General features: G+C 44.2%; 1 protein-coding gene and 1 long non-coding RNA gene across 4 annotated transcripts in view; one reads left to right on the top strand and one right to left on the bottom strand.

Moving 5' to 3' along the window:
• The window catches only part of LOC141927937 (vascular endothelial growth factor receptor kdr-like), a 142123-nt gene extending 136490 nt beyond the window's left edge, over window positions 1-5633 (bottom strand). Inside the window, exon 1 of the mRNA XM_074835385.1 lies at window positions 4626-5633. Coding sequence (XP_074691486.1) covers window positions 4626-4689 — 64 coding nt within the window. The 5' untranslated portion in view covers window positions 4690-5633. The remainder of the gene's footprint in view (window positions 1-4625) is intronic.
• The window catches only part of LOC141927939 (uncharacterized), a 75595-nt gene continuing 52787 nt past the window's right edge, over window positions 4340-27147 (top strand). For all 3 annotated transcript variants that reach the window (XR_012624635.1, XR_012624634.1, XR_012624636.1), the window contains exons 1-2: window positions 4340-4608; window positions 5598-5723. This is a non-coding gene — a long non-coding RNA (uncharacterized LOC141927939). The remainder of the gene's footprint in view (window positions 4609-5597; window positions 5724-27147) is intronic.

Below are 27147 nucleotides of genomic sequence, written 5' to 3' on the forward strand. Positions count from 1 at the left end.
AAATCTCCTGTTGTAGTTGGAAACCTTTTGTCCTTGTGCATAAACCTACTAGCAACATAAATATTATATATTCAGCCCAACTTGATATAATACTTCAAACTGAAGTAGATTGAGCTATTGCTTTGTACAAATACTTCATCATAAAATGAACAATTCAGAGAATGTATGAAAGGACAGAGATAACTCAAATGTACCTCATTGCTCTTATTTAGATTGATATGTATTAGCAGACCAATGGGGAAATGTGTGCAGATAAATATTTTTTTAAATTTTCAAAGAAAATATTGTAAGTTCTTGTAACAGAAACCTTCAACAAACAATCTGATTTGTATTCTCAGTATTCTTTTGGGTACGATGCTGTTTTTTAGAAGTTCAGGGAGTATTCAGAAATACTTCACATTTTTTTCCTTGCCTTAAATGGATGAATTAGTGTAAAGAGATTTCCAGTTGGTTTTGAATGTGGCAGCTTCAGGCAGGAGGCTCATATATCACAATCTTAAAAAAAGTCTTCTCTGCTTTTTATAACATTTTCCCACAGTAAAGCATGTTTAGGAATAACACCAATTAAAAGACACATTTTTGGTTTACTGGAACTGATCAACAGCCCATATTGCCACCTATCCAATCCTCAACTTTCCAGCACCGACTGCCTCAGAGAAAGGCAAAAGCATACCCTTAATGCTGCTGACTTTGAAACAGTGCACCACTGAGCCTGCAGTCTTCCCAGCTCTACGCTGTGAGCATCCTAGTCGGCAAACCAGGAGGAGTCTGAGCTCCTGAAGCTTTTGACTTAGCTACTGTTACGTGATATAACTGAAATGTATATGTTGGCAAGCTAAATTGCTCATCCTAGTATATTCTATTTTTGGAAGAGGTTGCAAAATGAAACAAAGAAATTTTCAATTTCAAACCTGCTTTAATTTCAAAGGGATCAGGCAGGCCTAATTTTTATTCTTGAATCTTGTTAGTTTTCCAGTATTAAATCACTGAAATTACTGAGTTTGTTCCAATACCTGAAAAGTTATTTGGATTGCTCATATATTAAAAACTTTTTGATGATACTGTCAGGGGTAAAAGATACTAAATTTTTCATGCAAGATATAAGGTGTTGCTAGTGTAAAAAATTCTTTGCAGATTGTTTTTTAGAAGGTTGTTTTTTAACCAACTCACTCCATACCCAAAACGTGCCAGCTTTTGGCATCTGCACAATAATTACTACATCAAAAGTTTTGAGCAGGAAGACCCTAACCAGTACTCTTAAGGAATTGAACATAAGCTGTGTAATAAGCAAAAAGAAATTATACTTATAGAACTGTCTTAGGAAATTTAAAGACGTGTAAAATATTTTGAAGCTGTGTTTTATAATATGGCAGGAAATTACTGGGATGATGTTTGCACGGTCTCTTCCCCCTGCTAAACACCGACAGACTGAAAGCACCAAATAAATTAGGAGTTCTCTAAAGGAGACCATCCTTTGATCTGGATGAATTGAATGGTTAACTTCTGCCCTCTGGCACCCACGGCACACCTAGGCAGCCTTGGCCAGCTGCTGAGGAGCATCAAGAGGTAATGACACAGCAGTTGCAATCAACTACTAGTAGAGAAGGAGAGGGCATTCAGAGTCCTTTGATAAGGTTTGGTATGAGCTGAGAGAGCTTCCTTTCACTTGGGCACCTGGGAAGTCCTGACCTGGGAGGTATCCCCTGGCTGGGAAGCTGCACTGCCCGAACTCAGCACCTCAGGTACTGAATGTCTTCATCTGCATTGCAGAGGAAATTGTTTGGATTTGAATCAGAGTCAGCCTCTTCAGGGCAACTCTGCCTAATTTTGACCATAAAGATCTCAGAGAAGGTTTAACCTACAGCCTACAAAATAGATCTGCACCTCTTGTGCCTTGGAAGGTCAAACAAAGTTCCATTGAATTCAGTGCTGGAGGTGAACTTTGAGGGAAAGGTGGCCGAGGAGTTAATACCTCAATAACATCAGCGCTATCCAGAATCCCCCAACTTCCTGGCCCTGTTTCAGTTTGGCTTCCAGCCTAATTAGGGCACACAGAGACTGTGCTAACACATTATCTTTTCCTAATGATGGACAAAGGTCTGACATCCATAATGCTGCTCCATCATCAGCCTTTGCCTACAGGGACCGTTAGTGACGTGCCTGCCTCCCTTTCTTTGTCACAGGATGCGGACATTGCCTTTTCTCTGCCTTCTTTGTGCCTGGCACTGATGGAAAAGTGAATCTGGACCAAATTCCAAAGTTATTAGGAAAGTAACCTGATAAGTAGGTATCCAAGTCAGCCCTGAAATGTGGCTAGTATCTCTAGCCAGGCCGTTCACCCACCTCCTCAGTAACAATTGTGCTATGCTCTCTGCTTCACCCTGGAGCCCCAGGAACACTTATGGCAAGACATGTTTTCTCCCTCCTACCAAATACTTGTTACTATCTCTCTCTGATCCATGAAAGTCTGTGGTGATTTATGCATTTGTGAAATTCATACTGGATTGCTGTTCACATGCCTTCTATGGGCAACTTTTCCGGACTATTCAGACGTTAAAACTAACGTAGCGTGCAGCTGGCTGCTCGCGCACGTGTCGGCCAGATGCAGCACATTACAGGAATTCTCTGAGGGATGTGTGAGCTTCCCCTGCTGCTCCAGGTGCAGCTCAAGGTGTGGGTGCTTGTGTTCATGTGCTGCGGGACTGCCTTCTCCGGGGTTACCTTGGGCACTGCTACTGCCCATCGCTAGGGTTTCTGTAGCAGAGGGGCTCCTTTTTACCCTTAAGGTTTGCTGCTTCATTTTTTTGGGGAAAAGCTGGACAAGCCCTTTGGAGCAGAGTCTCAGGTTTAGCTATTTATTCTGTAGGTAACTGTGGAGAAGGTGCTGTAGGGGATATGTGAAATTCACTGGGGCTAGTGCTTGCCAGTCAGTTCCTTTCTGCAGAAGGAATACATTAAATCCCTGAATGAATCCAAGAAAATCAAGGACAGCGATGCTTCACAGTGTTTCCAGAAGCTATCCTCTTGATACTAAACTACAAAAAGATTATAATACGATAAAGAAGCCACAGTCTTGTGCTGTGAAATACATTCACCATCACACAAAAAAAATCTTCATTACTGTCAGAAGGAATTCCCCAGTAAATAACAGACCATCTCCCTTACACAATTTGCAGCGTCATGAATAGCATGGTAATCCAGCAAAATCCTTATGCTTAATGAGATAATGAAAAGTCATACGGCAGATGGAAAAGCTCTTCTAAATCTCATTAACCTGCCTCTTGGCTTTTCTGATATCAATGAAAATTTGGAGTAACTCCAGTGGGGAGAGTGCATTTGCAGCAGGGTAAAATGAGTGCTGGAGAACAGGGAACAGAACCTAGCATCTGGGCTGAGGGGGAATGCAGTGGAGAACCACCACGTGAATTAGAACTGAAATATCCAAAAGGAGGTAAGCATTTGCCCACAATGTCTGTACCTACACAGCTCTGACATGAACAATGATCCCTCCCGAAGAAAGCAAGATAGTGCCCTATGCTCCCTGACATGCCACAGCTCCTGCTTTTAAAGCCTTTTTTTCCTCAGGTCTGCTTCAGATGATCAAATGAGGGTTGAAGCACTCCCATGTTGGGGAGAGAGAGGCCCAAAGATGCGAGGGCCCGCTATTTTTAACCAAATGCTGAAGCCTCAAGGGGCTAAAAAAAGAGTCATCATAGACTCATAGAATGGTTTGGGTTGGAAGGTACCTTAAAGACCACCTAGTTCCACCTCCCTGCCATGGGCAGGGACACCTTCCACTAGACCAGGTTGCTCCAAGCTCCATCCAACCTGGCCTTGAACACTGCCAGGGAGGGGGCAGCCACAGCTTCTCTGGGCAACCCGTGCCAGTGTCTCACCACCCTCACAGGGAAGAATTTCTTCCTTGTATCTAATCTAAATCTACCCTCTGTCAGTGTAAAATCGTACCCCTCATTCTATCCCTGCACCCCGTGATCAAGAGTCCCTCCTCACCTTTCCTGTAGCCCCTTTAAGCACTGGGAGGCCGCTCTAAGGTCTCCCCGGAGCCTTCTCTTCTCCAGGCTGAACAACCCCAACTCTCTCAGCCTGTCCTCACAGGGGAGGTGCTCCATGTCCTTTAAATACACCACCACTTCAAGGAGATTCCCCCCCGCCCTTTAATTCCCAATCTCTTTTAATGAAGCCCTGACCCCTCGGAGGTGTAAAACCTGACCTGTCCCGCACTATCGGCGGGTTTGCGGCCAGAGAGGCGGCACCTGCCCGCCGGGCACCCGCGCCAGCGGCGGCCTGAACCCCCCCGGGGACGCCGGGTGCACCCCGGGGGTGCGGGGGGGCCCGGCCGCTGGCCGCGCGCCGCGCTCCCCGCGCCACCTAGCGCCCGCCGCGCGCCCTCGCCTGAGGTACCGCGGGGAGACCCGCCTCGGGAGCCGCCGCGGCGGGACCGGCCCCGGGCCTGAGGCACCGCGGGGAGACCGGCCCCAGGAGCCGCGGGGGGCAGCGCGGCCCGCGGGGGTGGCGCAGGTGGGAGGCCGGCAGGTCCCGCCGCGCTCCCGTTACTCAGCCGCGCGGAGGGAGAAGGAGCAAACCCAGGTGTGAGCGGGTCTTACCGTGTATCAGGAACAGCCCCTGAAGGGCGTAGACGGCCAGAGCGGCGCTCGGCCTGGGGCCCATCGCCGGAGCGGGTGACCGCTATATCCCTTGCGAGGCGCAGGAGGAGAGGTCCGCAAACGGGGACAAGTTTTCTTGCCAGCGATAAGTTTCTGACAGCCCTCGGGCTGGAGCGGGAGGGGAGGGGACGAGCACGGCGTGCAGAAATTCCCACTTGTTGATCCCAGTTAAATTGTTCTTTCCATTCACTGCTTTATCCTTGGGCTGCAGTTTTTGTTTTCCTTTCTTCTCGAGGTGCAAGTTTTTAGGCTTTTTGGGTGTTTTTCCCCCTCTTCACGATAAATTTATTCCTTGTTTCCTCCTACTCTTCTAGTTCATGAGGTGCCTGGGGGGGAGCATTACTCTGCCTGAGCAGAGAAGGCTCCCCAGCCCGTCTGGGTGGTGCAAAGTAACTCAAGGGGTTAAAAAAGCAGAGCAAAGCACCAGAAAAGTTTGGCAAAAAGTTTCGTCCAGTCAGTGAGTTGCTGCTCCGAGTAGTCCTTTGCCTGGAGTTTGGGATAAGGTGGCTGAACTGAAAAGCCTCCTCTTAGATGTATTTATCCAGGGAGGTGCAGGTGCTGCAGAGATCAGGAGGAAGAACAAATCTCTCAACTTCAGTGAGTTTGTGAGGCAGGACGAGAGGGAGCTTCCAGGTACCCCCGCCTGGCTACCTGCTGGGGGGCACCCCGCAGCGCCTGGAGCAGGCAGCTGGCAGGCAGCGGGGCTTGGGCATGGCCAGATCCCGCCTTAGGTGTTTCTCTCCCCCTTTTCCCCCACCCCTCTGGGTTTGGTTTGCTTTCGCTGGGAAGTTTGATGCGAGCCCGAGATTCTTTATAGGGACAGGAAAAAAAAAAAAAAAGGAGGAAGGAGAGACGTCACCAGCCAAGGCAAGGGACTTCACTCTCTCTCTCTCCCTCCCTGTCATTTCACAGAGCTCCTGGATTTCCTGTTGCTGCTGCTGCTGCCTGAGATGGGGCAAAGAAATGAACCGGATTGTCCCCCGCTGCCTCCCAGCATCGGCTGTCCCTGCAAAGCCAAAGCTACATGAGCATCATCAGGTGGCAACATCTTCCCCCAGTCCTGTCCCTGCTTCCCCCAAAGGCAGAGGGTGGCCAGGGTGTCAGCATCTCCCTCCCAGCTCCGGGGCGCTCAGGGTGCCAGGGCACGGGGAGGGGGAGCGCAGAGGGACACCACCTGAGAAACAGACTCTTGTAGCAGCGCTGTCTTTCCCCTCCTTCCCCTGGTTATTTAGCAGTTTGGGTTTTTCTTTATGCCGTTCAGTGTATACTGCTGGAATGCCACCTCCATCCTCCCTGCCCTGCTGCCTCCCTTCTCGCAGCAGCCACCGCTATGTATTCCTTGCTCTTGGGGCACAGAAAAAGTTTCTTGTTTGAATAGGGTATTTCAGGCAACCTAAATGGTGTTATTATTTATATAGCACAGCTGCCTCTCTGATCTCTTGTGGGTTTCTCATAGCAGCTGCTTCTGTGTCACCTGAGCATTATCTCCAGGCTCTTGGGAGTAGACAGATCCACCCACACATCGAGGCTTCCAGCCTGTCTGCATGCCCTTGCTCTTGACATGTCAGGCAGGATTTCAGCAGGGGCAAGCACTCCTAAGATGGTGGGGCACAGCGTGGTTTTGGCAGGGGACACACAGGTAGCTTCCCCTTTCACCTCGGCCCTGGGAGAGCACAGTCTTTTCCTGGTTCAGGGCTGCTCCTTCAGCCACAGGTGCCTCCTGGGCCAGTGCAGCCTCAGCTGCAAGGGTTAGAAACTGTGCTTAGCTAGTGCCAGGCGTCCTGGGAGATGTCCTGGTACACGTAAGGGGCCCTTCTGGAAATGCAGCTGGCACTCAGGTGACGGGGAGGGAGCTATTCTGTGCTATTGCAATGCACATACCAGTTATACGGCTTTTAACATACACAAACCACTACACTATACTGATAATGAGAGAGCGGTGGAAGCTCTACAGCTGCCCACACAGACTGTCATTCCCAATAATGCCACAAATGAGACACTGGGGTTAAATGACCTCTTACAGCCTTACAGTAAAGCGCTGTCAGTCCCCATGGCTGAACGACAGGGTTTGTTTGCATTTTTTTGTTATTCTTGCTCAGTTCGTTTTCAAAAGGAGCAGGTGCATTAGACCTTATATTGTACATATGTCAAGGGTTTTAGTGAAACTGAACTGTGATCAGGGTATTAAGAAGTTTTTCATGACTCTTTTTAGTATGTTTCTAAATTCTTAATGCATGTAACAAGTATGTATGCTACATTAAAGTGCACTAGAGCAAAGTGAGACATAGGTATGGTTCTGTGAGTTACAAATCCATGCAAGGAAAATGGGCACATCAGAAGATCAGAATTGATACCTGGTGTAGAAATGTCCCAAAATTCAAACAATAAATTGAACACAGAATAGCCTCAGATATTTCCAGTTTTATGAACAAGAAGCATCATTTCTCATGCACAATGTTAAATCAGGAACACTTTTCTCAACATCACATGATGTCACCAGGTAATGCTTTTTTTATATTCATATCAATGCCCAGATCATTCTTCAGATGACAAATGCATTTTCTGTGCCTAAAATTAATTTTTAGAACATACAACTTCCCCCAGATCTGTGTTGCAGTAACAGACTTCTGAATAGTTATGAGTAATAGTAAAGACCAATCTTATAGGAAGCTTAACTGAAGAATGAAAATTCTAGTTTAATTGTAGAACTGCAGTTTATTTTTGACTTACAGGCAGGTGTTTTAAGAATTCATTGGAGGTTACTGACCAGCTGCTAGCAAATCATGTTGTGTTTGTGTAATGCCCCAGATAATCTTTTATCTGTTGATAAACTTCATTGATCTTTTAATGGAGATTAAATGCCTATTTTGTGTAGTTTTGCAAGGAATTTAGTGTGAGAACTTGGCCAAATGGTCCTGGGAACTATTTTTAATTCTTTATTTTCTCCCTCAAAATATTCAAAATCAAAAATGTGTTTGTAAGAATGGCACATTTTGTTCCTGAGCATCTTCATATGCCTGTAGCAACCTGTTAGAGCTTTTCCAAAGCATAGCAGACTTCCCTAAGACAACAGCATGTTCTGTTTGGACAGATGGGAAAAGTGGTTTGCTAACTGGACTAGAACCTCTTCATAATTGTACAACTTGTTTTGCCGTGACAGTTCTGAGGAACTCAAAGCACCTTACTAATATTAACAAGTGTCTTAGCCTTACAATACTCCTAGGAATTGAAGTAGGGCTAGAAAAGGTAATTTCACTTTCTAATGAAGTGCAAGGGCACCTGGCAGTTGTATCAGTATGACCATAACTAAATAAAATAATAATAAGGAAGTGAAGATTGCTGTGTCTGGTGGAAATACTAGACAACTGGGATGGAAAACAATAACCTGTAAGAATTTGGCTGGATTATCAGGGCTATGGCCTCGTGCACCATGAAGCGCTGTGTGTTCTGTAGGACCAAGGCAGTGTAGTCTATAAGACCTACGCTAACTAGAGACTGACCCAGGGACTTGTCTGGCCAGCCCTTGTAGTATCTTCCATCCTTTATGACATCAGCCTGACATAGAGGATTACATGAATTTTTCCCTTTTATCCCCTTGGCAGGGGTCAATACCAGAGCTGGGAACTCCTTCGCTTTGTCTTGCTCCTCTCAATGCTTGTCATAAGCAAGCATGTATCTAGGAAGCACAGCAGAGGGAATGGCTGTTGATCAGAGCATGGCCTGGAATTACATCCTCCACTGCATGCTGTGTTTAGCCTTAGTCAAATGTGTCTAACCGAAACACAGCTGTCCGAATGTTAAGTGTCTAATCTGGGCTAGTTATCTAGGCTGCCCTGCTTAGTGACTGCAGAGGTAGACTCTTCTGACTCACCCCATCTCTGCGAACCTCAACAATAGCAGAGGGAAGAGAGAAGTTTAGCTTATAAGCCTAAATCTTAGATGGCTAATTCTGCCCTGTGTCTTCAGGTAGAGGCACTTTGACGCAAAGACAGCCTTTCCTATCAGCTTGAGGGAGACAGTCCTGACCAGAAGCATGTTCTGCAAAATGGATATATTCTCCAAAGCAGCTCTTGCCCTTTCAGTTGGAGAGAGCTGGTATTCACAACTGCTATGCTAGTGAACGCTGGCTTGGGCTTCCAGCACTGAGCTCTGCCTGCAGAAAGAGAAGTAAGCAGAACATGATAATGGATTGAAAGACATTTTTTTGTGTTAGTGATCTTTGGTAGGTGAGGAGAAGGGTATTTTAAGGACAGTGAGTTGTCAGGCCAGTAGATTGTCATTGCAGTGTGCTGTATCAAGTTCTTTATCATTTTCTTAAGAGGACCTAGAGCACTCTTTGGATGGACAGCATTCCATGTCCTGTAAATTCAAGCCCCCAGAAGAGGTGATGGAACAGGCAGGACATTGCAAATGTGCCTTCCAGTTGACTGCATTGTTCTGGGATAAAACAGTGCATGTCCCATGAATTCAGCTGTTATTTATTTGAATGTATAGGGTGCCTTAGAGGCATATGCTGACCTCCAAGACAGGCAAGGTGCTGGCTATATATGGGTCCCAAGCCAGTAAACAAAAGTAAATCCATCACTTCGTAGGATACATAGTCCATCCCCAGTCCCACATCCCCTCGCGCAGATGGTAGCATTGCCAGTGGTAGCTGCCTTAGTCCTGAGCAGAGCTACAAAGCCATAGCTGGGTGTGCCTCTCTCCACAATCTGGTCAGGCTGTCTTTTATGGACACACATCCTCTAGTCTCTTAGGGATCAGAAGACAAGTTAACATTGGCAATCTGTGAGAAAAGAGGGTGGGGAACTTTTTGATGAAAATATTTTTCATTGGAAAATGGCATGTTATCAAAACAGAAAGCTTCTGTGGGAAGTCTCAGTTTGGAATAACTTCTGGTAGGGATGCAGTTTCTAGGGAAAGAAAGCACCATCCCAGCCTTGCCTGCAACTTGGTGATCTGTGTGTACAAGGACTGGTTTCAAGACATTAGCCTGAATTAGGTCCGAAAGCTGTACTTTCACATCTTTCAGGAGTCCTCTGTGCAACAAGTCCATTGGCTGTCCTTTGACTGTTTCATTCAGCTTCTTGCAGATATGTTTGCTTATTTATTCCTTTGTCTTGAAAAAAACAGAAAATAAGGCCTCAAGAAAACGCCATTTGGCTCACACACAGAATGAGAACAAAATGTTACTCTAGCTGGGAAAAACATTTCCTGCACATCTTTGTTCAAATACACAGTAGTACACAGGCGATTAGAAGCCTAACAGCAAGAGATGTGGGGCCAGCAGAGTCATGGGCATGTTTCTGTTGACGTGCTGCTCCTCTGTGGGATGGCAGCTTCGGAGGGAAGGACAGGAAGCACACAGAGTCATTAACAGAGTTTCTGTGCAACTTTCTTCTTTATACAAGAAGGGAAAACAAGACAAAGAAGGGTTTAATGAATCATCCAAAGCCACAGAGCAAAGCTGGAAGAGGCCTGTCAGTCACTTTCAACAACAACAACAAAGCAAAAGTAAAGTAATATACTGCAAGCAATTTTATTTTTGTTTAAAAACTGTCAAAATGAGGAGTTTTTCTCTAGTGTGACCTTCTATCCATCCCTGCTTAGCACCCTGGCAGGCTTTTCCTTCGCCATCCAGTCAAGGCTTGTCGCTGCTTGCATCTGCTGCTGTCTAAGCCCCAGTCCCAACCTGCCCTGCTGCTCTTCCCTCATGCAATCTTTCTTGCACTAGCACTGGTGCAAAGATGTGGGGACCTGCCCAAAAAACTTCTTAAACACATGTGTTCAGACACCAGCGGAAAGTAGAATATTCCATCCTTTTGCTGGAAACATGGAAGATTAAAGGATTGAGATTACTTACCTCCCATTATATGGCACTTTGAACTGTACTCTCTTTTTTTAAACTTTAACATGGGGGAAATATGTGATGTTCCATCTCTCTGTGTTTTCTCTCTGAGGTTGTCTTTGAGCATCTCCTTGTAGCTGTTTGACTCAAATCCTTTATAACTGAGTCTGCCTGGGGAGATCCTTACAGCTTATAAATATAATCTAGGCCTTGGGCCCATATGGCTCTTAGGAAGAATTAACTGGTTTGGAGCAGTAGACAGAATTCTGAGCCAAGAGTACAAAACAAGAGAAATGTTAAGGAAAATAAATAGCCATCAACAAAAGGAGACAGGCACAGGGTTTGATCACTGTTTTTGTTCTGCTAAAGTCTGTGGCAGAAAGACAAAGATATCCACCTAATGAGGAAGAAATTCATGAGCCAGGTTTCATCCATACACAGCATTTGAGTAAGAAAAATATTTTATCCCTTTGAGGTACCTTCATCCAGATCTTCTCTCTGCAGTGACCTTCCTCAGACAGAGGCCAGATTTCATGTGAAAGGTTTTCCTTCGCCAGAATATGAACTTCAAAGTGTGAGAAAAATGGGTTTCATCCAGCTGTACTTCTCAGAGTGAGCGACTAAGAATTCTCATTTTATTTATTTTTCTTTGGATTCTAATTCCCTCTTACTCTTTCTCTCTCTTTGGGGATAAAGCAGGATTTTCTTACCACGAAGACTGAGAATGAGAAACATGGTTCATCTCCATGGTACTCTGCAGACATTCCCTTTACACTGAAGGTTTCTGCTCACATCTCCAAAGCTCCAAAGATTACCAATTAGACCTGTCTGATTCAAATAACTGGAGTGGAGGGAGAGAAGCCTTAGAGGAAGAAAAGGCACAGAGAGGCCTTGACAGTGACAAGACAGAAAAACACTAGTGATTCTAGAGCACTCACATTAATCAAGACACTAGCCACATTGATCACGAAAGTGTTAGGGTTAATTCAACCAATAGTACAAGGCTGGATTCCTATACTGTGAGGTTTTTAACTTGGTACCAGAGGGGCACTGTGCCCCAGTTTATCGTTTAAGACCTACCATGTACTGATGCTTAGTCCAAAGATTTTTAAAAGCTATGTTATAAATGGTACACCCCACTCCAGCCTTCCCTTCCTCATGCTGCCTAGTGCAAACTTCAGTGGGAGTTTTGGATCAGCCTGTACTGGACTATTTTCTCACCCTGTTTGCTACCTCTAGTGATAGCAGTAACCATACAGTAGCATCTGGAGCAAGGTGAGATGTTCCCTTCAGCACTGACCTGGAAGGCCAGTTGGGAGAGGCCAGGACAGCCCTAGATGTCCCACTCTCCAGCAAGCCACCAACAAAGCTACACAATCCAGCCTTCAGAGAGCGTGTGATAATCTTGCAGTGATGTGAGGGTCATTAATTATGACTATTTTTTCTTTTTGTTGAATATGCTACAAGACTATGCTCAGCACTCCTTTCATTGAGCTGCCACCTTTGTGTCAGATTTCACAAGTAAATGCTTCTTGACTCCATAGGATGAGCATTGAGATTATCACTAGCACTCCACTATTACACTTATTACACTAACTCCAAAGTAAACCAGAGCGAGCTACATGACTCAGTGCAGCCAAGCCTCAGAGGCAAAAATAGCAGGCTGGTGTGCTGAGTTGATGGAGAGAATCAAAGAGACACTGTCTACCAAAATTAAAATGTCTGCAAATGAGCTTTCAGCCAATGCAGAGCCAAAAGAAATGTTTCTTCCATGGACTTATTTATTTTTGAAATCTGAAAGGAAGCAGTTGCTGAAGACAAATGGACATTGTGCTGAAGGTTTTAGAAATGAGACATGGTGGCACAAAGGCACTGATAGTGAAACTGCCATCACTGATCTTCATTGTCCAAGCCAAGAAGGACTGAATAAAAGCTTGAGCTAAAGCCAACAGAAGTGAATAGAAGTGAATGGGAAGATTCCCACTGCCTTTAATGAGTTTTGGCTCTGAACCTAGATGAAGAAGCATAACTAGCAATGAATAAACTAGATTTTAAAAATCACCTTTAACAGAACAGAGTGGTATTAGTAAAATAACAAAGAGAATCTGTTTACAGTGCATTTTTTTTCGAAAGGTAGCTATGTCCCACATTAAATAAAAAATCTTAAGCTTCACGTGTTGTCCTTGCATAGGTCAGCAGCATCAGCTGCCAGGCTGGAATCTCAGAGCAGAAAATCCAAACCTGTCCTGGCTCCTCTAGCAGAAAGCCTCTCTTTGCCCAGCCACATGCTAGCAGCTTTGGTGTCCTCTCACCAAGGCCAGCCACTACTACCTGGAAAGGATGAGGTCTCACACTGAAGAGAACAGAGGGCAACTATGAACGCCGTCAATATAAACAGAAAGCGCTTCAGGAGAGTAAGCACCTGCCTCAAGGCTGCAGACAGAAGGACTTGGTGCAGCCATAGGGCACTGCTAAAACAAGACTCATTGGCACAGTTAATTGCGAAATTAAGGAAGGAGGTGCAGAGGGAGCTTATAGGAGGACAGCAGGACAGTTTCATCTATCTGTACAGTTCCTGCTCACCCCAGGGGTGGGTGTTGAAAGGAAAGCAGAAGAAATATTTCATATTTGTTCATCCTCTATGCTTCAACTAGAATCCAATCTTAGGAGACCGTGATGGCTTTTTACAGGCAGGCAGACTTGAATCTAAGAGTCTTTCTCAGCAAGGTCACTGAGTGAGTCAGTGCAAGGCCAGGAATAGCGTTCAGGACCGGCACGTCTGAGCGGCTGTGTGGAGCTGGAGACAACAGGCTTTCCTTTGTCTCTTGGGAGTCACCGCCCCGGCCAGGGAGCCCAGATCAGGCCCTTGTTTCAGCACAGTCCATGCTGTGAATTTCCGAGATAAAGTATACACTTCTTGGATGCTGTTTCCTCTAAAAAAAAAGCTAGCAAGACCTTGCCATTCTCAGCAACTGCACTCTGCAATTTTCCCTGTAAATGAAGTCAGATATGTGCTTCCCATTTGGTGCTCTGCCTTCTCCAAGTTTCTCCATTAGCGGTCTCTTAAGCTCAGTGGGATGTCAGACGTTACATGGGAGGAATGATCTAGTTGTCAGGGCATTAGCCTCTGGTTCAATAGCATCATTCAAACTGCTCCTCCACCAAAGCCCACCTGTATGTTTCTAGAAAAGTCACTAATCTCTCTGTCCTTCCATTCCTTGTCTGTAAAGCTGGGTGAATTATATATCCAAAGACCTGGGGGTCTCATGAATGCTGTGCTCCAGACTCTGCAGTAACACCAGCTATCGAGTACTGTAGTTATCCTGAACAAGGAGTCTCAGCCTGGCAAGATACTAGATTTACTAGCAAGGTGAGAATGTGCTTCAGGGTTAAATGGGAGAAGGATGTCACTACAGCCTCCCATGGTAGCATGGCATGGGGATGAGACTGACTGGACCTGGCAAGCTGAATTGAAACTGCAGCACAGTAAAGCCTGTATCCCATGGCAGGTGAGTTCTGCTTGTTTCTGCCCATAATGTTCAGTAACAAGTGAAGTTCACAAGCGAAAAAGAATTGCTGCTTCTCCTTTTTAAAAAAACTAAAACTTTGTGTTTTCTGGAGGCCATGCACCTGCCATCTCACAGCCTGTTTACTAAAATTTAAAGAACAAAGCAGTTATTTTTTAAAAGCCTTAATATCTCTAACAATGCCACAAGGCTCTTTTATACAGAGGTTCTTCTGGGCATCAGGAAGAATGAAAAATACTGCATGGATTTCATACACTAAATGACAGAGGTGGGAATAGCAAGGGCTTTCAATAGGAAAAAAAAGGATTTAAAAATCAGCAAAGTGGGCTCTGAAGACTGACTTGTGCAGTTCTCATCTCTGCTTCTCTTATCATTTCTTTGTACAAGTATTTGTCTTTTAGTCTCTTGGCTGATGTGTTTAGCAATTAGGATCGAGATCTCTAATCACAGCAACCTTTTTAGTTGTGTGTAAGGTAGTACTTTCTTCAGATGAGGGTTAAACTCACAGTCTGTTTTAAAAATGCAACAAAAGCATGAAACTGCTGCTTAATCTTTTTTCTTTTAGCTTTAAGCTCCTTGAGCCAGACTTGCTCCATTTCTCCGCACAGCGCGGAGTCCACACTGACTGCTGGAGAAATTGTCATCTGCAGCTAACTGCGCATTTGCTCTGAAGCTATGTGTCTCTCATTACCATAGATTTGTGGCAGCAGTTAGTAGGTCGCAGAAAACTTCATCATCTTCTCCGGAGTCCAGGGACATCATCAGATTTATTGCCTGTTGCTAGTGGCTTAATCCAAGATGGGAGTGCTTGGCGTGAAGGCAGGTTGTGCTGCTACGGCAGCAGCAATGCTGCGTGGAGGAGCTCACCTAGGAGGCTTCGGCCATTTTGCAGGAAGGAACCAAAGGAGAGCTCCACTGGGACTGCTTTGGGTTTGCCTCAGTTCAGACTCAGATTTCAAAAAAAGGACCAAATCTCTCAAAATAAGTTGGGAAGGAAGGGAGGAATTGCACTTCTCTCTGTCCACACAGTGTGTCACCCTTACTCCATGCCGTTGTGCACTCATATAACATTCCTACGGGATCATAAATGACTTTTAAAGGAGCAAACTTCACTGACTTATTTGCAGTCCATAAACTGACACTGTGCAGGTGATATGGGGATTTTACTGGTGACATCTTTAGCCTGCAGAAGGATTAAACTAGCAGCTTTTTTTGAAGGAAGAGGCAGCCTTGGGAGATGAGCCATTGAGGTATCCTGACAGCACCAGTGGGTTTGTGGGGGTGTTGCAAGGCCGAGAGCTGCCTCTTCCTTCCCAGCATTATCCCAGAGCACTAAGGAAAGCAGTTGTCCTTTCAGTCTTTCCTTCAGGATTCATAACCAAGCTTCCTATTTCCCCTTGACGAATGCTGCTTGCTGGAGCCAACTGGCATGAACACCAACACTGACAGCGGAGCCTCTTCAGAAAGATTTGACTGTTGCCTTCACATCAGGCAAAAAGACTTTCTAACTCTCATTTCTCCCACAGCTCCCCATGGCCTCATCACATGTTTTCAGATCTTCCCCTCAGTTCTCTTATATCATTCTCCATCCACTTTTGCATGATGAAACCCTTCATGTGCTCCCAGCTCTTTTTGAGTCATACTGCCTCTCACAGTGACCCTTATGCTCCCCTTTTGTCACCAACCTGCGCACCCCCCACCCCACCAGCTCTTCTGCTGCTTTCCTGCTTCAGCATGGTCCTGATCTGTCCTCACAGCCTGTCCTACCCTGTCAGCCTTTCTTGTGGTGTTACCAGTGGTGCTGTACTTTCACCCTCCTTGCTTGTTTGAACAGTTATGCTGCATGTCCATGCCTAGCTACTGTGCTGTCCCTGACACTGCATCCCTGCAGTGCAACTATTGCCCTGTGCTCCTTGGGTTTCATCACAAGCAAGCTACAGCCATTGTATTATTCTGTGTTTGACATGTACTGCAGTACCCTGCTCTAGGGAGTAGCAGGCTTGACCCAGGGCAAACTGGAGGGAACATACTTCTTAATAATACCACTCCCACTTTCCTTGATGATAGTTTGTGTGGAAAGAGGCAAGGTGCAGGATTTGGAAATTGCAACATGTCTCCTTTCCAAGGAGACATGTAATTGTATTGGAGGTGTATCTGTGGGGGTAGGATTCAGCACATCTTTTTATTCCCTAGCTATGTTGGCTTTATTACTCCATTTCAGTGGTTTTTGTTACTCCATTAGAGGTACATTGCAGTGGTCTCAGAAAACCCATCATTTTCAGTGAGACTGTTTCAGGAGTAAGGGACTATTCAAAATGCATAAAGGTAGCAGAATCTGGCAAATGGAAACTGATAAAGAGATGTAACAAAGACTGTTTCATAAGGTATTTTCTGCCAATTTTATGCACTGTATTAAAATTTAATAGGCATGAAACCACCAAGGTTCTGTAGAAATCTAACACTGTTTTATAGAAATTGTTTAAAAATATATAAGCTGCATCTTCTGTTGGTGTATATTGGCAAAATCAATAGAGCTATGCTGCTATACACTGTCTGTCTTTCTGTGACATATAATTGAGTAACAAATGAGTTGTCTGCCATAGATTGTTGGAGTATGGTCACGAATTGTAGACTGAAATTATTAGCCTGTGTTAAAGCGTATGGCATTCTTCTAGAAGAGTTTTTCTTTTAGTCCCATGAACATCAAAATAATGCTACAGCTTGATGGCTGAATAATAGCATCCTTCAAATCCCTTTTCATAGCCCCGGAAACCCAAGCTGAAGTAATGTCATGACATTTTTACAGCTCTGATATTAACTCAATTCTGTGTGATTTGACTGTTCTTTGTCCTCTTCCTTGAGTCAAGAAAGCAATGCCCCTGAATGACAAGGAAAATATTCCAGGGTCAGCTGCTAATACTTGCTTTTTTGCCATCCTGTTTGGCAGTAGCTTATTACATGTGTTGGCCTGGACAGCAGTAGAGATTTTGCAATGGTTTGCAATGTTATGATGATAAAGAGTTATTTACTGCTTCAGTCTCATAGCAATGTTGATCTCACTCCTCCACCACCTCCAAACAAAAAGCAAGATAGGGAAAATGGTTTAGAAGAGGATAAAAAGCATGGATCTCATTTTAATATTGAGTGTCCACTGAAGACTTCCCTTCCCCTGGGTGAGTATCTTGGCTTCCTTCTTTCCATGGGCCACATCCCTCTGGCAACTATGGTAGTTGCTTACACTGAAAATTCATGTTATTCAGTTACAGTCCTACCTTCTTTTAATGCAATTTAGCAGCTGGAAATCAGGAGGAGAGCCAACAGCATGGGAGCAGCCAGCTCCCTGTGTGCCTCCAGCAGCCAGCCCGCACACCATAGTGTGGGGCTGCTGCCATGGCTGCAAAGACTATGCTGCTCTGAGTGCAAAGGCAGCAAATCTTTTCTTTGGCGACTAACATTCCTTCTGTTCTTTGCACAGGAGGGGGAAGAGAGGCAGGTTTAAGACCTGCAGAATGCCTGCCTGCAGATGGTTGCAGAGAGGCAGTGTATATCTAAGGATGTTAGTAAGAAATAAGACTCAGTTGGGAACAGCACAAAGGAATAGGTGAGGGAGAAGCAACTTCCTGTAATGTTCTCCATTTAGGACAAAAACATTTAAGAACATAAGACCATCCATAGTATATCATACCAAAGATTCATCTACTCCATCATCCTGTCTGACAGTGGCTCAAATTGGAGGCATTTAAAAGGCAGCAAGGAAATAGTCTTTTACAGGATTAGTTTCCCAGCCTGCAACCATCTGGGCACATGCTGACTGAGAGGTGGTATCTTTTTGCTTAATAGCTCCTGGTGTCTTTGTCCGCTATGACCTTAACCACTCTCTTCTTGAGGGCATGTGTGCTTTTAGTATCCACAGCAAGGTTTTCCATAGCCTGTCTGCAAGATGCACGCAGAAACATCTTCTTTGGCTTATTTTCAGCATGTCACCTGCTAGTTTCATTTAGTGCTCCCCAAGTTTCTCAGTGCAGCTCTTGTTGCTTCTTCACACTCCTCATGCCACTCCCATGATTTTCTAGACCCACATCATTCCCTCCCTCCCTCCCTCCCCTATTTTCCAGACTGGAAACTCCCAGTTTGCTTAGCCAGTCCTGGCATTGAGGCTGTTCCATATCACCTTAATTTTTTTAACCTTTTCCAATGGAGATCAGTTTCTAACTTGATGCTAATAAAAGAACCAATAACTTCCTCTGCACCTATGGAACAAAAAGCCTCAAGGAGTGCTGGAGCAGGCCAAGCCTGCAGAAGTGGTAGTCAGCTGAGGTGGGGAAGATTTTGTCCCCCTTAAACCCATAATATATTCTAGGACAACTATAGACAGTTTCCCATCAGCCAAGAAAAAAGAGAAGCAAAGCAGAAAGCACTCTTGAAACTATTTAGGAAATGTAGGGAGCCTTTCTGAGACAAATTTCCCGAGTGCGTGAGTGTTTATTTCTGTGCTTAGTTCAGATTTTGTTTTCACCCACGCTCACACTTTGTGCTTGGTTCTCACCAGAATGCTTTAAGAAGCCACCTGTGCATGACACCCCCAAACAAAGACCATTCAGAAACACCGTCTTTGCTAGCCACAGCCCTGCAGAATTTCATTCTCTCTTTCCTTTTCCTTCTTACAACTGACCTGTGTAGCTTTCCCCCATATGGCAGTGATTTTAGGTCCCTCCATGCTCAGAAACTCAACCTGAGGTGCCTTAGACAGGAGTGAATCATAAAGAAGATGTTTATCTCTTTCTCATTCTTTTAAAAGGTCTCAAGATGAGCATGTAAATTCACATGGATTAACTCCCATCACAGACTGGGATGAGCCCACAATCTTGATACAGAAATCACGATGGGCATCTGGTAGTGCATTCGTCTATGCATTCACTCTGATTTATCCTGGACAGGCCACCATTACCAAGGGCTATGTTGTCCTCTATTCTTGTATGATATGATAGTTAAAAGCAATGCTACAGATGATTTGATCATTTCTCTTTTCAGCTGCCTGTGGTCTGTTGCCACGTGTTCTTTCTGATGTGACAGAGGCCCAGAGAGCCATTATATAGGAAACTCCAGGGAAAATGGGAAAGATGCTTATTTTTCTTGGCGTACGAATGATTGTTCTGGCCAAACTGAGTCCAACTTTGTGTGTGTTTATGTCACACTTTATCATTTGCATGGCTAGTCCTGGTATGGGTTTCAGGGACTGGTGGTTTTGTAATTTGTACAACCCTTGGTCTGTCTGCCTTTGCTGTCCTCCACTGTAGTTGTGGCAGTTTCCTTTTTTATTACCACTTCCTCCTGAGGGAGCAGTAATTTATGGTCAGAGGTTAACCTCATTCGCTGAAGCATCCAACTTCTATGCCAGTAGATCTATAAAAATGGAGAATGGGGATGAGAAGATGGGAAATAAATAAAATAGATATTCTTCAAATGACATACACAGCTATTCTTGTTGAGACACAGAAACAAAGGAATTTCTGTAATGGCTGAGATCAATATCAAATCCAGTGTTCTGCCTTTGTTGGTGTATTGTAGCAATACTTTGGAGGAAAAGGACAACTCCATTAAGTAAAAATTGTGAAGTCATCTGCCTGTAATGGGCTTTGCTCTCTAAGCCAATTAGCTTCTGAGCCAAATGCTAATTGGTGGACACCTTACAGCATAACGTTCCCTTATTGCTGTAGGTTTTTACACAGTTCTGTGCAACCATGGGTCCTCCCCTTGTGCATACAGCACTGCTAAGCCCTTGACTTGGATGTCATTTTGTGGTAATGAGTTCTGCAGATTAGCCGGGCATAAAGACAGTTCTTTCCTTTGCATAGCAATGGCAAGTGGCCGCAACTCAAACTTTCACATTGTGCTCTCTAGCTACAGCTTTAGAAGGAGCTGGAAAAAATGCACTTTGTGACAGAAGCTGCTGTGAGGCTTCACACCAGCATGAGAGAAAGGACAGGGTTGGATGTATTTGTCTTATGAGACCTCGAGTATCCTAGATTTGTCTGGGCAACTCACACATGTGTGAGATCTGAAGTTCAGGGGTTAGTGACTCTGGCAACTATAGTGCGTTTCCCTTAAATCCAAGCTCTTGGAATTAAGTGGATGTGCCAGATGCTGATGCCAGGCTTTTGGGTTTTATTCAAGGTAGATTCTAGCCTTTGTATTTATGTGTGTACCTGTATGTCTGTATGGGACTACAGAGTGCAAAACCAGAAGGCAGTCAAGGAGATATGGGCAATGGGATTCCTTTTCCTTCAAAAACATACTAGAACTTTATCACTGACATGGAAAAAGGAAATGGAATAAACACTTAATTCTTCAAGTTGTGATAGCAGCCACAGACTTTCCGACCTTCCTTACAATGAGATTTTGGTCTGTTGTACCAGTACAATACCCCATCTCCTAGTTTCAAGAGAGACCACTTCAAAGTATGGCCTCAGTGCAGCATCTTTATAACTAAAGGTGGACAAAGAGACCCGTTAGTACTGCACCAGCCACAGGATTGGTCCTGCAAAACTACAGCACATCTCTTGAGACCATAGGGTGGTACTTGATCTATTTAGTATTTAGTGTTTATTATTTAGTATTTTTATATATTTCTATATTACGTTTCTATTATATTTCTATAGTACTTCTTTTTTTTCTGTTTGTATGTAGATATGGAACATGTCTGTAATGCTCACTCACACATGATTTCCAAGGCCTATATTGAGCAAAAAATAAGACAGGATTTATTTCCACTTACATGTTCCATCCTCCCCTTCCTGCCCCACAGTTTTTTTTCATGATGTTCCACATTAGTCATAAGCATGCAGTGTTGGTGATCAAGCAATTATCCATTTAATCATCAAGCTCAGTTGCTGGTTCTAGGGCAGGCTCTGTGGTTTGATTGACAGCTGTCAGGAATGATCTGTTCTTAGACATCACTCACATCTCACCCACCAACCCGCTCTGCTGTTTGACCACACGTTAAGATCTGTTTTCTACTGTCCATCCAGCATTGTCCTTTCAGCTGATGTCTTCTGGTCTTTTTCTCCAGTAGCCACCAAGAGCAAATGATCACCATCTCTGTTGTTGGCTATTGCTTATTGATTAGTAGGTCAGTTCCTGGATTAATGGTGACTCAGATGCATTAAACTATTAGAAGGCTGTTCAGACAGTGTAAGCAGAGCAGTAATAATCCAGCTCCTTCACAGAACTGTGGGACTTGTATTTCTCACTGAACCTCCTTCCATTTTCCCATGGGGTGGGGGTTAATAGGACAGACTTTCTGGTTCATAGCCATGGGTGGGCGTCCTGTGTGTCTCAGCCAGCCTCAGGCTTCAGCTCCCCTGGGTGTAATGAAGCTACTTCTGTTTCCTTGGTAGAGCTCTGTCCTAATTTTGGCTTCAGCATAGATGACTCTGTTAGCACTTGCTGGATGGAGCAGCTTATCAACTTTGGCTGATAACTGGCTGGCTCTGCAATATATAAATCAGTTGATATGTTCCTAATTTGGTCCCCCAGAAATGGGCTGAATGTGACAAGGCAATAATTTTAGGTTGCAGGAGTCATGTTTGGCTAAGATGAGTTGGCAGCTTCCCTGAGACTGATAGAAAATATTCTAAATACAATAAAGAGCACTGCAAAGCCTAGCTTTAAATAAATATTAGGCTTTGACACTAACTGGAAGAAGCCAAATTTCCAGCTGCCAATAGGATGCCCAGCTCCCAGGAATGTAATCTGAGATTCTTCGCTCACTTTGTCTCAACAATTTAATAATCATTTGGGCTGAAAAAGTCCATCAAAGTGGTTTTGAACATAAGTTAAAATTGTCCAGGGAATTCCTCTACTCAGCTGCAGTCTGACACAGGGTCTATTACTTGCTGCAGACTCTGCAAATACCCTCATCCAAGCACTGTGGCTATTCTCCATCCTGCTCCAAACATGGCCCTGCCCTGTCTCAAATAGGCTAACCAGAACTTGTAATAGAGAGGTAACACAAGACCATGAACCCCAGCACTGTGCAAATTTCTCATGAAAAACCTATTTTGAGGTTACTCATCCCTGTGGTTATTTTTTGGCAGGTCCTGTTTGGTAAACTGCCCTCTGTTTTGTGTTTACTGATGGGAACAGGGTGGGGATTGCTGTTGCACTGAGTGATTATAAATATACGTTGCATCCTTTCAGCAACGGATAAAGCAACTCCCCTGGTTTGAACCAAATGACTCCAGCTCAACTTTCAGAGCACCTAAACTGCGTGATCCGCAGTCTGCAAGATTCCCTGGTGGCAGACAGAACATCCTGGAAAAAAAAAAAAAGCCAAAGCCTAAACAAAACAGCCTCCTATGAGCTAAATACAGGGATACACAGGAAAAGCTTTTAATCTTGTATAGACAGTCAAAATTGTCCTGTCTTCCTCTCCCCTAAAGAAAAAAGAGAATCCTATAAAACATGTTTTACTACGCAAGACATTGACTGATAAATGAGAATGAGAGAGGGGAAGTGGGAGACGAGGGACCATCTTGTGAAAGAATGGCTTGGATCTAGGACATTAATACAAAACACGCCTCATTCTCACAGAATAAATGGGCACAATTTCTCCAGGAGAGAGGTACATGAGCAGTATCAATGTTGCATTTAATTTTCTTCCCTCTGTTCTGGACAGTTGTTTTCCTGGGGATCAGTGGACACTTTAACTGCTAGAAATCCCACCTCTGGCAGGAGAACAATGAACAGTATTAAAAATGTAAATCCCACTGGACTAAATGCACCTAGAAACATCAGTTTGGCTCTATAGAGGCCAGAGGGTGAAGATTTGGGGCCTGTGTCCATGTGGAAGTTGTACTAAGACTACAGGTTATCTCTGGGACATTCAGAAGAGGAGGTTTGGTCCTTTTGCTTCTCCGTTCAGACCCCATGTTGAGCAGAGTTTGACCAACTCTGAGCCCTGAAGAGAGGTGTCCCGGATCCCACTGCATTCAGTCATACGTCCCCAAATTTGTGTGTCATCCTCATGCACTCAGGCTTGTCTTGAGTCTCTGAGTGTCTCTGGCCACTTGGTTCAAGTTCTTACAAAAATAAGTAAAAATCTCTTTCTCCTGAATCTATCCTTGCTTAAGAAACAAACAGAAGATTTAGTGGGGAGTTTGGAGAGGCTGTGCGGAGAGGGGAGCAGTGAGAAGACAGACCCCAAATAAAACCCTGTTATCATATTACTCTGCTCTGTTACAAAAGAGCGTGAGTGTACTAATGACAGGAGCCCCACACCACATACAGGAAAAGTCAGGGCTGTTGTAGGAACATGTGCAAGGACACATCCTGAGCCTGCTGTGAGGGAGCCTTCTTGGCAGCTGACCCGACCCACTGTGCTGTGTCTGGGGAACTGAAACAACGGGTCAGTGGTTGAGTTTGCCAAGCGGGTTGGTTCGTGCCATATGCAAGGTGTGGTACCAGGGCAGTCAGGTTGAATATTAGGTGTATTCAAAGAGTCAACAAAAAAAGTCCTGTAAACTTTCCTCTGGTTGGCATTCCCCTCCGTGCTGATGGTATGTGTTGGACTCTGAGCTACAAGTCTGACCCGTGTGTCAGAACTGTAGTTGCTATGGGCAATAACTGCACATAGGAACAGCAGATCCCCGCTGATTCTACAGGAACAAACTCCATATCTTAGGACTGGCTTTTTCCCCCTGTGAAATTCTTGCAGAGAAGCTTCACCAAGTCTCTGCGCATTACCTTTCTTTTCAGGGCTTGCAGTAAATATCTGTGTGGCCTCTGATCCTGAATTTCAGGAACTTTATTTGAACACACATGATTTAATTTCATTCTCAGGTTAGAATCTGGCTCTTGGGGTTGCTCCTCTCAGCTTCCTCCAGTTACAAATTCCTACCAATTCTTCCAAGGGCACTCTTTCCTGCACAAAAGGCAATGATCTGGTGTCATACCCAGACCCTGATCTTAGTAGCACTCATGCATCCCTGAGTTAATTTCTAGCGGCAACAGCAATGCCTCATTCTAAGATAAATGGAGGCAGATGTGGCTGAACCTGAAGGAGAACATTAGGTGCCCCTTTTCTCATCATGGCTGTGGTGCCTGCATGACGGATCAGCCGATCCACCCTGTAAAGAAAATGCATGTGAACTCTGCTCTGATGTCCAAAAGCTGACTTACATCCTCTGTGCCTCGAGACTGCTTTTTCGTCACCACTCTTCCCTCTTGAAGTATTAATAGCTTTATGGTGAAATAGTTTCAGTTTTAACAGGAGAAGGAAAAAGAAAAAGTAGAACAAGGACTCGAGCCAGATCCTCACCTGACATAGCCTTGATAAAAGGCACCAAACCTACATGTATCCCGGTGTGCGTGTGTCTGTTTATCACTAAGGCAAAAGCTCTTATCACAATGTTAAAACTTCTATAAGCAAAGAGACAGGCAACTGCTTTTTTGTCAGCTCGATTCCTTCTTCATCCTAAATATGTGTAGCATGTTCAGGACAGTTCTTGCATCCGAATCTGAAGGCAGAGCATTAACCTTTATAAGCTTCAGGAGGGATTTAAGCTTCCCTTGATTTCATATTTTACCTCTCGTTACGTGTTACATAGCAGTGTGACAGGAACAATGCATTGTCCTTTTGAAATGCCTTTTATTTAGTGACTTCAAAATGCTTTGAAACTATTTGCCATTTGAAATAAGAACTGGGTCAGTTCTGCCTTCCTCGTTTTAGAGATGAGGACAAACAGGTAGAGAGGTTAAATGATTTGCCCTGCAAAAAGGAAATGTATGTATAGTGCAGTTCGGAAGAGAACCTAAAACTTTTGGCTCTGTTACCTCTGTACTTACCACAGGAATGAATTTCTTCCTTCTGTGAAAATTACTTCCTCAGTTATCATTGACAGTGAGGCTGCCAGCCAGAAAATTATAATTAAAGAGAATCCAAAGATCAGTGGCCCAAAGCTGAGCTTTCTCTACAACAAACTGGACAGACGATTTAGAGGGTGCCTTTAGAAAAGAATGGGGCTGACTCCTGTGTGTTCAGCTGATGGGTGAAGTAACTGTAAAAAGTCTCAGGGTCTCCCAGACCAGCCTTGTACCTGCTGCTAATAGCCCAGCCCAGCACCCTGTGAATGTGGGGCCGAACTGGAGCAAGGAATCAAATTGCAGGGTATTTGCCCAATCACATACTTCTAGGAAACTGCAGAGCACCAGTGAGTAAACCTGGCTAGCCAACAGATGTAATAAGGATTTCTTCTTTACATTTCTGTTTGCTTTCATTGGTAATCAAACCCTGAATGTGGAATTCACTGGGAAGTACATTGCTCTTGATGATCTCTTTTATTGAAGGGCCTTGTGATAATTTGTGTTTTTCTGGTAGTGAGAGTTTCTGGAGAGATGAGGTTGCATGAGAGTCTCAGTTTTCATTTAACAGTAAAATGAAGTTTCTAGCCATCATAGTTGCAGAGAAAAGCCTAGGTGACAGCTCAAACAATACACAAGCTTGAAATGTTGCATGCCAGGCCATCTACATGAAATCACCCTGAAACAAAATTAACATGGATTTCAGTGTGTTGTTTTATCACCTTGCAGAGGAATTGCAGGCTTAGAAAGCAGAAGCTGTTCTGAAGCATTTTAAATATGTCAGATTTATTCCCAATTTATGTGACAGTACAGTGACAGCAGGTCAAATGAAACTCAATAACATTTCAATAATGTCTCAACAAAGCATCTCAGGAAGCTTAAAAAGAGAAAACCAAATGCATGATTGTGCTACACCATCTTAGAATTACAAAAAGAATAATCTGCATTTGTACCTGCCTCCTATTCAAGGATGATGCAGTCCCACACAAACTGCAATGCACTTTGCTACTCCTATTTTTAGTCACAAAGTACCTGAGGATTTCCTGAGTGGAAAAGTTGCTTACTAAAAACAACTCTACAGGAGTTCCTTCATTCACCTTTGGCTTGAAATCTGCCCGTATTTACTTCCAGTTGTGTCTGTATCACATTTTCTTTTAATAATCAGGTTTTGACTTATGAAGGGAGGTTTCTCCATCTTGTGATTCATGTGGGACCATTTCAGTGCTACGGCAATCAGCATGAAGTGCTTTTGACTGCAATATAAAACGTGCCATATAGGCCTTTGAGGAGAGTCCTCTGACAGCTAAAGTGCTCTTAGACTGAAGATGAGCAAATCCACTTCCCAAATATACTGATTCTCTTTCTGCAGTTTTCCTTCTTGCATATATAAACACTGCCACAGTACCTAGTGTGATGACATGATCTTGTCAAGTGAGTTGTGTAAAGCGAGGGATACAGGAGCAGGAGAAGTTGTTTTAGTCAGCACTGCTGGTCCTGGGGACCCCAAAGTTTCCGTAAATGGTAGCCAAGTTTCATCTTGTTACCAGATGTGACCTACAGCAAGTGGATGTCCCCTGCTCCTATTGTGTCTGTGCATCTTGATGCAGCCCAGCTGGGTTATGTTCACCTGGAGCTCCTCAGAGTGGTACCACTATTTGTTTTGGTAGGAAACATCCGTGTCATTATCTTTGTTCTGTAGCATGGCACAAAAACCTCAACAGATCTGGCTCAAGGGTGTTGTATGAATTTTAAAGTATAGCCCCTACATGAACAAAAACCTGATATCATTATCCTAACAACTTTTCCTTCATTCTTGGTGCATCCTTGGAGAGGAAGGAAGAAGACGAGGTCTCCAAAGACATGACAGGATTTCCAGCAGGAAGGGCAGCATGTTCTTATCTGAGAAACTTACTGGAAGGGGAAGGATGGGAAATGTTGATTCATCAGTAACTGTTGTGGAGCAAATATTTAAAAAATGGCTACATTTTCATGTTGTTTATAAATAATCGTATTTTTAAATGCCATGTCGAGTAAGATTATGCTGGGAATCACTGATGTGATTCTGGACAGTCTGGCAACTTTGTGTGAAAAACCAGCACCTTTTTTTAGTTATCTACAGAAATAAAGAGGGTGTGGGAGTCCCTGGAGCCAAACAGATGAGGGACCAAGGAGTTATTTAGAGAAACAGACTGGAACATTCATGCTTGAACAGGGACCATGAAGTGTA

This window comes from Strix aluco, chromosome 10 (assembly GCF_031877795.1).
Source record: "Strix aluco isolate bStrAlu1 chromosome 10, bStrAlu1.hap1, whole genome shotgun sequence".
Lineage (NCBI taxonomy): Eukaryota > Metazoa > Chordata > Aves > Strigiformes > Strigidae > Strix > Strix aluco.